Genomic DNA, 13,337 nt, shown 5'->3' on the forward strand with positions numbered 1-13,337 from the left:
CACAGCTGTTTCAGGCTTTTATCTTTCACTAGTGCCAAGGACAAATTCAGATTGTAGAGAAAAATATTTGGCGATAGTATTCACTTGCTGTACCGGGCTTAGCCACAAAATGTCCCCAGAGTATTTAAAGTCCTTTTCAGACAGAGTGAATTTTATCAATTGTGTTTTTTTCTCCCTTTCTTTCTTTTATTTCCAAATAGATAAAATAGCCAGTTCCTATGAAAATAGGGGTTTTGGGTCATCAAAAATAAAAGGCTAGAAGGGATGTAAATCCAATTAGTTATATTTTTTTCAATCTATTTTTCCCCCAATGTATTCAAATGCCACCATTTAATAGGGTGGAAACAGATTGGAGAGGCTTTTAACAGGAAAAGGTAAAAAATTAGAATAAAGAGAAGGCAGGTCTCACCCAGTTCCTCCACTGAGCTTTCTAGTGCTTGATAGTAAGTTTGGCCTTGGCAGGAAACGGCAGAAGTGATAGGCCATGGGAGTGGCCGATCCTTTCTTCGTAGGTCCGAAGAGCTGCTCCAGGCCGATGGGAGGGCTGCCGCCCTTCCACCATCGACCAGAGGTCCTCTCCCCCCCTGCTCGTCGCCCCTCCAAGGCGACTTTCAACCCCTTTACAGGGGTCCCCTGGTGAAAGAAATCCAGATGGCATGAAGAGCAATCGCCTCAAACATCTGGCTACGCCGCAATCTGGAACCCGGCTCCATGTTCTTTCTAACATTGCCCCTCCTGATCTCAGCAATAACAAAAGACAGTTCGAGAGTAGAATAAGATAAATACACCAGTGACTCCTAGAGATCTTCCAACAGTCTTGTGATCTAGATGAAGATTGGTGATTAAGATGGGTGACTTTTAATAATCACAGCCAAACAGATCACACAATTCCAACAAAATCACTTCCAGGAATAGCCACCTGAATAGAATCAGGACAGGCCATACCATGCCATAATTAAGACAAAGCTTTTAAATTGGGGAATGGCTGTGAGCCCTCAGTACAACTGTGGTGTACCGGAACAAAACATAACACATATAGTTCAAAAATGTCTCCTCAGAAAATTTCAAGGTACCTGGGTTCATATCATCACAGCCACACCAGAAGCAGTTAGATGGTTAGCTTCTTTAGATATTGAATTATAACACCTATCCCATTGTAATTCTATGGCTCCATATTATGATGATTTTTTTTTATTTTTTTATTTTTATTTTAATCCCATTTATATCCCGCCCTTCTCCGAAGACTCAGGGCGGCTTACAATTTAAGCACAAACCAATGTGCTTAGCAATAGCCTTCATTCTATGTATATGCCTGCTTATTTGGGCTTTTGGCCCCCGCCAAGTGGCATTTTTACAAAGTCAGCTTATTGCCCCCAACAATCTGGGTCCTCATTTTACCTACCTAGGAAGGATGGAGGGCTGAGTCAACCTTGAGCCTGGTGGGATGCGAACCTGCACTAATTGCAGGCAGCTGGTGTTACTTAAGGAGGCATTAGCCCACTGCTCCACCAAGGCTCTTTTATTATGGTTTTTATCTTAATTTAATATATTATCTCCATTATTGTATTGTGTATGTATCTATGTATTTATATATATTTGCTGATGCTTTTTTAAGCTAAATTTGTATATTGATTGCATGACCTGTGTAAATGCTGTACGCTAAATAAATAAAATGCCCTCCCTAAGGGAGTGTGGTGGTTCACAAGATTAGATTGCTGGACTGACAATCGGCAGGCTTGCATTCGGGATTCATTGCTGCCATAGTGCAGGATGAGCTCCCATCACACACTCCAGCCCCCGCAGACACAGCAATTTGAAAGCAGGAAACTGCAAGAAGCTTAATGGGCAACTTCACGGGGCCTGAAAGGAGCCTCTAACTAAACGTCCCCTGCAACGACGATGTCACGGGAAATCCTTTTGCCAAAAAAATGCTTTCCCTACTGCTTGGGCACTTTATAACAATATCCATTCATTTGTGGAAACCGCGCGACCTGCATTCTGGGAAACATAGTTTTTGGTCCGTTTTTTCGGCAACTCCCGCGCGAGTACACGCGAAGCATCTCCGTCCACATGACGCCAACCAGGAACGGAATACCGTAGTTCCGAACGGGGCGGGACATTGCTGTGATCACGTGGCGCAGGATCAGCGGGCCGAAGAAGAGAAGCTGGGACTCGCGGCGCGGAAGAGCATCATGGTTTCCTAGGAAGACGTTACTAAGTAACGTTGTGTATCCGTCCGCCGATTTTCTTTTCTCTATAAAAAGCCCAACATGGCGTCCGGGACAGCCGTTGGAGGTGGCGTGTGAGAGGATTCCTCGAGCGGGTCTTCTCCGTGGATCACGGTAGGAAGAAGCGCGAGCTCACTCCATTGGACACAGGGACTGGGAGAGGCAAAAGAGTGGCACGCGCTATATCTCCCAAGGAATATATGTGTACATTATATGTGTGTATATATGTAGACCTCTTCCCAAGGAATCTGGCGTAGGTGAACTTCGGAGTGTGAAGCAGTGTGTGTGTGTTTTGAGGGGGGGGAGGGAAATAACCCTTTGGGCCTCGGGGCGCTCGCGCTCTTGAAAGGACGGGGAGGGGGCGTCCCCTTTCCCCCGCCTCCTCTCTTGCAGCGCGCGCTCTAGTCAGGCTCCTCCTCTACCTTGGGTGGAAGAAAGGTAGTGGTTCTTTGTTGCTAGGGTGACGGCGCATTCGCTTCCCTAGTCAGCAATCTGGCACCGAGCCATCTGCCTCGGTCCGTCTCCTTTCCCTCGCGACTTCGACATTGCCGCCTATTTGAGAGGAAAAAAAGCGGGCCCTGTGACTCCGCCCCGTAACCGTCTTTTTTACCCTCTGCTCCTCTTCGTTTCCTTCAGCGGGAGTAGCATAGCACCTTGGCTGCCTGGAAGGAGGCGGCTGCGGCTGGGAGCTTTTAAAAGATACGTTGAAGGGCTTCGGGTACGGCTGGTTTCCAGGATCGGGACAGCTGTCTCCCAAATAGGTAGGCTAGATTACCTGCCTCCTCTTTGCCCCGAGAATGTTTTGCCTTCGCAGGGGAAGGGTAGTAGTATAGAAGCCTATTTTTTAAATCCTACAAAATCAATGTAAGAACTAAGTTTCTATCTTTTGGAGGCCTCGTGTCATAAATACCTTGCTTTGTAACTTTTTGATATTTCATGATCTTACTAAAACTATGAATTCGGTGAAAAATCTGTTTGCTCTTTCAAAGTCAGCTGACTTCTTATCCATCAAATTATCCTTATCCATCATATAAAAATGCAGAGTTCTTTTCATTTTTAGTTTACATAGTTTGCTAGTCCCTGGTAATTGAACCATGATTTGCTGAATTAATCCAATTTTCTGCATATGCGAAAACAGTGAACCATGAACTAAACACTTTGCAAGGGTGTATATAAACTGTGGTTACCTATTTTTGTGCCTTGGTATATTTTGCAAATTCAGCCTAAAATTATCTTGTCCAGAGCAAACTGCCCATACAATAGGCCTTTGGATATACCTGAGTGTTTTCTAACAGAGAAAGCTAATACAGTGGCTATAGTTAACTAGAAACTGTAATTCAGTCTCAAACATTCCCAATTGTAGTGACCATTTGATACCTAAAAATAAATGGAATCATGGAACAGTTATCTTGTGTATATATATTCTTAAGTATATATTCTTAATCAAAAGCCCAGGCTGAGTTAATCAAATCTCAGGCTGTTTATATTTGCTATTTTACATTGAAAATGAGCCCATTTAAAAATTGCAACATAGCTAAGTCTTTTTTGTACTGAACTGTTTTCAGTGTACACTTGGCAAGTCTTTGCATTAGTAACTCCAGTGATGTTCTTGTTGCTTGGATCTACAGCAACACTAGAATACTGTAGACATTTACAAAAAAGGTTAATGAAAACTAAGGTGTTTTAAGGTGTTTTGATTTAAAAATAATTATTTTTAAATCAAAACACCTTAGTTTTCATTAACCTTTTTTTGTAAATGTCTACAGTATTCTAGTGTTGCTGTAGATCCAAGCAACAAGAAACACTAAGGTGTTTTAAGGTGTTTTGATTTAAAAATAATTATTTTTAAATCAAAACACCTTAGTTTTCATTAACCTTTTTTTGTAAATGTCTACAGTATTCTAGTGTTGCTGTAGATCCAAGCAACAAGAACATCACTGGAGTTACTAATGCAAAGACTTGCCAAGTGTACACTGAAAACAGTTCAGTACAAAAAAGACTTAGCTATGTTGCAATTTTTAAATGGGCTCATTTTCAATGTAAAATAGCAAATATAAACAGCCTGAGATTTGATTTAGGGGTAAGAACTGTAAATTGGATTAATAGGTAGTTATATATAAAACTGAGCATGTCTGACAATTAACATATTTTTCTTTTCTCAGATTATATAGTTGGTGAGGGGATTAGAGTTTAGTGTTTGTTTACATTACTATTATAGGGTAAAAATATATGGAAAAGGATTTCTTATGGGAGGGGCTTCATGATAGACCAAACTTTGGGGTCATAAATTGATTCTAGGAATTGGCTTACTTCCAAATTATTGGATATCGATGCTCTCCAAATCTGAGTGAATATTGTTCAAGTATGAACATACATACACACACACACACAAAACACAGAGGTTTGTTCATAGGCACTGTTAAATATTCCAACAACAATATTCAGTGCAAAGCTCTCACTTTAGGAAGATCAGTACCCAAAACATAGTTGTTTAAAAGAAACCAAAATTGAACACTTATTCCTTCTTCTAAATAAAAAGTGGGGTGAAGGAGAGAAAATATTAGTATTTTTGCAAAAAATTGTCTCATATTAAGAAAACCATGGCTACTTCCTCATAATATGGACTATTCACATAATTCTAAGAAGAAAAATGGCAACTTTGTGAGATTGGCTATGCCTGCCTTCAGTAATACATTAACTGTTTCAGTAAACTGTTTATTACCAGTCTCAGTCTACAACATCACTGGAATTATTGGATTTAGCTTTTTTATGTACTACAGGATAAGGCGATGAGAGAGTGATTTTTTTATGTTTATAGCAACTTATTCTAATTTTAAAAAATAATTTGATATTGCATTGCTGCTTTGTATCGGTATTTCATAATATAAATTTGCTGTATTGTTTCTAATTTTGACTTAGGTTTATGAATTTTATAAGAAAATTCCATGTGTGATATCTAGACTAGGGTATTTTTTGTTTAAAAATATGTGGAATGGCTTTTTAGCCTTTTCAAAGATGGTACCACTTTTAGGACATGACAATATTTGAGTACCACTAGGGCTTAGCAAGGTGTCAAAAACTAAAGTGGGGGAGGATTTTGGGTTTTACTGATTAGATTCATTTGTTGTTATAGAAATGGCTAGTTTATAATATGGAAAAGTAAAAAGTTGAGGTTCAATGTTAATGCTTCCTTCTACTGCAACAGAGGAACTCTGTTCTTTTTCCCTTCTCCCCCTCACTTTCCCCCCCTTTTCCTCCCCACTGTGTCCTACTATTTGCTTTTGTATTTTATTCTATAATCTAATAAACAATTACCAACTGTAGGAAAAAAAGAAAAAAAAGTACCAGTTTTAATTTCTTTGGTGGCTGTTCCTTTGCTGAATCACTTTTCCCTTTGCACTGACAAACGTATGATAAATTTATACATGTTTATTAATATGCACCACTACCAGCTAGTTCAAGGGGTCTTCAAACTTGGCACTTTTAAGACTTGTGGACTTCAACTCCCAGAATTCTTCAGCCCTCATGGCTGGTTGAGGAATTCTGGGAGTTGAAGTCCACAGGTCTTAAGATTTCTAAGTTTGTAGGCTCTTGAGCTAGCTGGTTGGCTCTTCTGAGCTCTTCCACAGTGTAGTAAGAATGCACACCCCCTCCAATCCCTTCCCTGTACCCTTAAAGACACAGTAATCAAGGGCAAAGCAAGAAAATAAAGAAATACAAGCTCCATTTTTTCTCTTTAAGCTGCCTGAGGCGTGTCACATGTCATAATGTTGCAATTCGAGACAGAAAGGCTTCACAATTGCAAAAAGCTTTAGCTTTAAATTAAGCCAGTTTACCTTCAAAGAAAACTTTCTAAAAGCCACAGACTCAATTAAAGGGGGTAAAACTAATTACATTTGTTTAAAGGGATTAAACCTTTCCTGTTGTCTTTTTTCCCCTTCCCCCACCCAAACCATGTTCTTTTATAGCCTCTCCCCTCTCTCCTCCCCTTTTTTTTCTTCAGTTCACCTCCAGCTCTGAGCTACTTCTGGAAGCGCCAATCAGCTGGAGCCCTGCCGGCTCCTGGGGCTTCTACTGAGCCCAGTCAGTCCTGCAGCTGCCTCTCTCTCTCCCTCAGGCTTGGCTCGCTTAGGCTCATTCCCCTGCCCTGCTACACTTGGCTAGCAATCACGTACCAGCTGCCATGTGGCAAAGTACCACAAGTGGTACGCGTACCACCTGTTGAAAAGCCCTGGTATATACCATTTTATCCTTCAGTTGTCATTTCTTGATCCTGGCATTGAAGACGGTTTTATATCAAGCTAAATAAAGTTCATGTAAATAAATGCATGCATGGAATGCTGTTAGCAAGTCATATATACAGGAACATTTAGTAAAATTGATTGTGGATTTACTGCATTTACAGGATTAACAGTAGTACTGTAGACATGTCTTAAGTGATTAAGCTGCAGTCTTAAACATGTTATCTTTGAATAAAATTTTAAAAATACCAGAATACAAAAATAGGCTTGTGCTGTATAGATATATTTTACTATATGATCTCAACAGTTACATCATTCTTGTGCATACAGTAAGCTTAGCTCTGGAAATTCTTCGAATTAAACTGTTATAGAAAAATTGTGTCAGAGACTTGATTTAGAAACAACATATGCTTAAAAATAATTAAAATCTATAAAGGGCTTTTAAATATACTATTATTAAATAGACATTAATTGAAGTACTGATGGGTACATCTTCAATGTTACAAGAACTGACCAGTTCAAATATGATAGAAATCATTTCCCATTATGATTGTGACTGATCTTGTTCAATATATTCTCATTACCATTTGAATTGGTGCAGTATCTGAATTACGTATGAATTAAAAAGATAGCATGCTAAAATATATTTCTATCCTGCAGCTGTTTATTTTGTCAATAGCTGATCACCACCACAATGGCTACAGGAGGGAGTCCTTTTGAAGAAGGAATAGATGACCGTGACTTAGCAAGCTGGAGTCATGAAAGCCTTGATGATCGATTGAACAATACGGTATTGCTCCCGTTTCTTATGTATATTCACATGAAATGGGGGTTATGCACTAAGGTTCTTCTTCTTGAAATGAATTATGAAGTTTATACAATTACAAAGTGTAATAATTGAGGACTTCCTTAAAGTGTTGTTATAAGAAAACCAACAATATAAGAAATGTTGAAAATATAAGCTTGAAATCAATTTTACAGAATTGAGAAAACACATAGATTGTAACATATTATCTTTAACAGGAAGTAAATTTTAATTAAAATGCTTCTGGTAGGATTTTTTTCCCTTTGTCATTTTAAACATCAGTATATTTAAATAATTTTAAACCTTTTCCTTGTGATTTTGTGCTGTGCTTTTTTTATTTTAGAGTTGGGGAAGTCAGCCAAAGAGGCCAAATAGATCTTCAGAAAAAAACCAAAAAAAAGTTTCTGCTGAAAGTGAAACAAGATTTACCAATGATATTTCTCCAGAATCTACCCCAGGAGTTGGACGAAGGAAGTCAAAGACTCCTCATACTTTCCCTCGTACTAGATATATAACCCAAATGTCTGTCCCGGAACAGATGGAACTGGAAAAGCTTAAACAAAGAATAAATTTCAGTGACTTAGACCAGGTTTGTGCTCTGTTTTTACTAAACAAAAAGTATACATAATTAATTGAATATGTAAGAAAAAAATGGAGTAAATAATCATTAAGTGCACAGTATAGTTTAATGTTTAGGTGAGTTGAGAAATTTGTAAATAGAATTCTGTGCTGAAGAAAGTATAGTATGCCCATGCAAACCTGAGATGATTCACTTCAAGACACATGTGTCACCTATTTTTACATTGCAAGCTATGTTGATTACGCACAATTGGAGTTGTGCCATTTGTAAGAGGACAAATTGCATTTGTCATCATTATTTCAATGAGGAAATGTAAGAGAAGGAATTTCGTCAGGAGTCACATTAAACTTTTTTCGTGGTATTGCTGGCTTTCATACAGCTGCTCATACTGTGATAAAGAAAATATGAATTGCCTTCACGTGATTTGATTTATTCATCATTCTGCTTAGAGTGCAGCATATCCAACTTTTTTTTCCTTTGAGAAAAAAAGAAACAAGCTTTTTTCTTGTTAAAATAAAATTGAAACTAAGTTAAGGATAATATATTTCCTTTATGTCAGTAAACTTGTTATGAAATTTTCTTGGAACAATGTGGAAATAAATAGCTTGACATTATTATAGTTTTCCAGGTTTTGAGTTGTCATTTTAGTCTACATGTCTGGTAGTCTTCTGTTCAAAAAATAAACAGGTACAGTCCTCTTAGTTTGTTTGGGATCATTCAAGATGAAACCTGACTTCGTTATCTTTAAAGTTATTCTCGAATCATACCCACTTCAGCTTCTGAAGGTTTAATCTTGGACATAATGTATGATTATTATGTTTCATTAAGATTTTTTTGTTGTTGAAGGATCAAAGAAAGAAATTTAAAAGCTAGCAACTGCCAGAATAAGCTATGCTTTTTGGTGTTTTGTTTCCGTCTGTGAATGCTTTGGGAAGAATAGCTACAGAGTCTGTGCCTAATGTTTTGGTAGCTCTGAGCAACAATAATATACATTTTTCAGATTTAAGTTATTGTCACTATAACCATAACTTTCCTACTTCTACAAATAAAAAAATCCCTGTTGGTGTTTCTGCTTGATACAACTATTCTAGTACTGTGTAATATCAATATGTATTCTAAACTGTCTTATTTTGTATTTTTCCCAGACTAAATTCTTGCTAGGAGTTTTGTTTCTACCTTGCTACCATGCCTCTCAGTTCTGCCTTCTGTCACCCTTTCTTTTGATATTTAAGATAGTGGAAGAGAAATAAAAATTAGAGTGATGATAGAAACAAAGAGATGGTAGAAACAAAGGATGGGTGCATGCTACATTTTAAAATGAATTGTTGTAATATATAGTATCAGTGTTACATACTGTATTGATTTCAAAGTTCACATGATGTAGACAATAATATTTGCTTATTCAGAGTGTGATCCAGTAATATCCGTATGATTACATACAAGTAGTACATGATTATTGGAAACATGAATAATTTGTTGATGTTTCACTCTTACATAGAGAAGTATTGGAAGTGATTCTCAGGGCAGAGCAACAGCTGCTAACAACAAACGCCAGCTTAATGAAAACAGAAAACCATTCAACTTCCTATCACTACAGATTAATACTAACAAGGGAAGAGATCCTGCAGTGAGTTCTCAAATGCAAGAAACTGGTGCATCTTCAAAATATAAGGACTTATTTACAGCTGCTTTGAGTAAAGATTTGTTGCAGAATTGTCCAGTTTCAATTGAAGAAGATGGTAGAGGTGAACCTGCCGTGGATAGTAGCCAGGTACTGTTTTTACTTCATAGCACTAACAATAGTAAATATATTTTTGTTATGCATTACTACAGGTGATTATCTAATGGTGCTTTAAAATGCATTAAAAAGCTTATATAACCCTTGTAATAAGCACTCATGGCTAGTTAATTCATTATTCCTGCAGTTCTCAAACTTCACAATATCACTGCCCCCTATAATGATAAAAGAGTTTGTGTAATATTCCCCCCTCACATATAGAATAAAATGAATGGTTTAGGTTGGGCAAGAAATAAACATATTACTTAATTTTAATGTTAATTTTTGTATCAAATAAAACAAAAGATGGAACTTTTGGCATGACTTGCTTCTAGGTATCATTTTAGTTTTCTTGACTTATACTCTCATACCAAGACTTTTTTTAGAATTTCAAAAACTTGTGAAATCAAAACCTATGTATATTTTATTATTGTACTTTCATAATTTAGCCTTATTTTTATTATCATTATCAGCTGGTTGGTAGACTTTTTCTTATATCAAACCTTTCCAATATTAAATGCTGAGAGATTTAAAATAAAAGTATGGAGCTTTACCAATGCAGTGACTCCAGGAGATATTCCAAAAATGAATTCCATTACAATGCTGAAAGGCCCAATGCATGAAATACCTTATATTTTAATGCAAATTAGAACGCTTTGTAGACATTTTTGATATAGTGATTAATTTTAAAAGATTTCAGCATTTTGCAAAACCACATACTTGGAGAAAACCTTATTTTAGAATGTTTTATAAGAACATAGAACAGACATAAAAGGATGGTATAAAATCAGTTTGTAAATAATATTGCTCAGAAATCTTAACGTGAGCAACCATTTCTGCAGAACATTTTAAAACATGCAATCATCTTGTAAGTGGTTCATAATTCCCTTGAGGATTCTCAACTCCTGTTTAAGAACTGCAAACATTTACTTATGTGCACTCCATATGTATAATTTATAAGTAACCATAAATCCATACAAAGGCTTCCACTGCCTTGTCAATCAGCTTTGTATTTTGAAATGATAGTTTGTCCCATATTAATAGGCTGTAGGTCTTGAATTATATTTGTTTTATGATAGTGCTTTAGATCCAGTACATCAAGCTAACCCAATTGATTATTACTTTTGTGACTTTTTCAGATTGTGAGCAGATTAGTTCAGATTCGTGACTACATTACAAAAGCTAGTTCCATGAAAGAAGACCTCGTTGAGAAAAATAAGAGATCTGCTAATGTTGAACGCTTATCACATCTTATAGATCATCTGAAAGAACAAGAGAAATCTTATCTGAAATTTTTGCAGAAAATGCTAGTAAGTTTGAAAGAAATTAAAATTCACTGAGAAAATTCATAAAATCAAATGGGGGATAAGTTTTCTATATTGCACTATCTCCATAGCATTCATTTCATTATTTCATTTATTAGTTTGTTTATTTATACCACAAAAATATTTCAGGATAGAGAAAATGAGGAGGATGGTCGGACTATAGATTCAGCTGTGGGATCTGGTTCTGTAGCTGAGAGCACATCACTAAACTTAGATGTGCAGTCTGAAGTTTCAGATACAACGGTAAGCTACTTTTTAGTAATTAAGGTGCTACAAATGATGATTTTTGAGATAATTTAAGTCTAGAATTTATTTTATTTTAAGAACATCTACTTTTCATTATTTATTAATGCTAAGTATTATAAAACCTGTAACAAAACATTATTACAGAATTTTATTACTTTCTTCACCTTTTCCAACAGTAATATGCTGATAAGGTTTGTAATTGGTTCTGTGGGATATTAGGAAATTATTTTATCTGTACTTGATAGTTGATTGCAGCCAGTCCTGTGTCAGAAAAATTCTGAGTTGAACTGGGCTAGTAGAAAAGTGTTCAATTAGGTCACGGATGGGTGTAACAAGTTTGCTATTTACTTAGAAGCAACAGTTCTTCCTAATAAGTGATGCTAACTGGCTTGCATTAGCATATTCCTTTGAAAAACTTACCAAAAGGTTTATTTAAAAAAAATTGGAAATATTACTGAGGGAACATAGCTAAGTATGTAATAATCTTGAAAGTTTAAAAAGTGACTGGTATTAATGTTTTAAAAAGTTGTAGACACTTGAGCTTGACGAGTTTAACAAACCACTAATCTACCATTCTTTTCCATGAAAGATAATCCTCTACAGCACATATGAGAACCTTACTTATGCATGTGACGTTGCAGTAGTGTATAACACATTTCAAACTCAAAGCAAAACAAGGGTCACAGGAAATATTTTAGGGCCATTCTGAACTTTACAAAATGATGAATTTGGAGCAACCCCTTTTAATGCATAATAGCTGTTGTGTGTTGATATGGGTTGCCTCTAATTGAATTCTGAATTTGAGAATGTTTGATCATTAATAATATACGTTGAAGGTTTAATATTACATTCTGGATTTCAGATTCAGATTTCAGATAATTACTGAGTTTATACTGATCACAATCCATAGAAATGTGTATATACCATCCATCAGGCAACAGTGTTTTTTCCTGGTTAGAATAATTTCCTCTGTACTTCTGAACTGTTTTCTTTCTTACTTTTTGAAATATTTAATGGAAAGATCTATCTAAAGGAGAGTGAAATTCCTGTATGAATCCTAGTGATTCATACATTGAGACAAATAAAACTGCATTCAATTAAAGTACAAACATATTGTGTTAACAAATCAATAGAAAAATTATGCTTCACCGAAATATATGCTCACAGTCTGACTTACTAAATTATTTGATAAAGGAGGTATCTTTTAGTCTGAAAACTCGGCCCTGCATTGAGGACAAACTAGGGAATTCAGCTACTCAAGGACAGGTTTCAGACATGGATGTTACAGCAGCTCCAAAAGGGAAAAGTGACACAACTGCCATGAATGGCAGGGAAATCTGGTCTAGTAGGATTAATAGCCAAGAACCTGGATTGCTCTCAAAGGTACTATTAAATATTGCCTTGGGAATCTTTCAGTAAAAGGTCTTAATCGTTTAAGGCTTCCTTTTTTTTCTTTAAAATCCAATCAGTATTTCTTTTGTTTCAATGATTTCTTAACTCTTGGGTAATGTCTGTTAGAATTAATACTTGAATTAACAAGTTTTATATTGTTTCCCAATTATTATTTATTCCAGGAAAATATTCTCTATTTGTAGAAGGTATTATTCTTCCCTTTTTCCCCCCAAAAAAGTTGAGGACTTCCATTTGGAAGCTTTTCTATGATGCAACTAATCTTTCATGTTAATTGATTGCATTGGCATAATTAACTACAGTATCTCTTGGACTTTTCTCTCAAAATTCCAAGTTATTTATTTAATAACTTTATTTCTTTACTTACTTTAAAAGCTACCTATTGTTTTCTAAAAAGGCATTTTTAATGTGATTTGGATTTTTCAAAATTGAATAAATTCTAGCAGAGATTCCCACTTTGTGAATTGGGTACTTCTGTAGGCAGAAATGTGGGAACTATTTTTATCAATATGGTTTCTTTGCTTCTATATGTCTGTACAGGTAGTCCTCGACTTATGATCACAATTAAAACCTCTGTCACTAAGCAAGACAATTGTTAAGTGAATTTTGCCCCATTTTACGACCTTTCTTGGCACAGTTGTTAAATGAATAACTGCAGTTAAGATAGTAACATGGTTGTTAATTGACTGGCTTACTCATTGATTTTGTCAAAAGATCGTAAAAGG

General features: G+C 36.1%; 1 protein-coding gene across 8 annotated transcripts in view; it reads left to right on the plus strand.

Moving 5' to 3' along the window:
* The first annotated feature begins 2,124 nt into the window (after window positions 1–2,124).
* Window positions 2,125–13,337, plus strand: part of PCM1 (pericentriolar material 1) — a 74,522-nt gene continuing 63,309 nt past the window's right edge. For 3 of the 8 annotated variants that reach the window (XM_081332520.1, XM_081332525.1, XM_081332524.1), the window contains exons 1-7: window positions 2,125–2,342; window positions 7,130–7,259; window positions 7,618–7,863; window positions 9,353–9,625; window positions 10,771–10,941; window positions 11,086–11,199; window positions 12,397–12,585. In XM_081332520.1, coding sequence (XP_081188646.1) covers window positions 7,164–7,259; window positions 7,618–7,863; window positions 9,353–9,625; window positions 10,771–10,941; window positions 11,086–11,199; window positions 12,397–12,585 — 1,089 coding nt within the window. In that variant the 5' untranslated portion in view covers window positions 2,125–2,342; window positions 7,130–7,163. Of the gene's footprint in view, window positions 2,343–2,864; window positions 2,990–7,129; window positions 7,260–7,617; window positions 7,864–9,352; window positions 9,626–10,770; window positions 10,942–11,085; window positions 11,200–12,396; window positions 12,586–13,337 lie in introns of all 8 variants that reach the window. The other 5 variants (XM_081332526.1, XM_081332527.1, XM_081332521.1 and 2 more) reach the window with 4 other exon arrangements.

This window comes from Vipera berus (assembly GCF_964194415.1).
Source record: "Vipera berus genome assembly, chromosome: 7".
Classification (NCBI taxonomy): Eukaryota; Metazoa; Chordata; class Lepidosauria; order Squamata; family Viperidae; genus Vipera; species Vipera berus.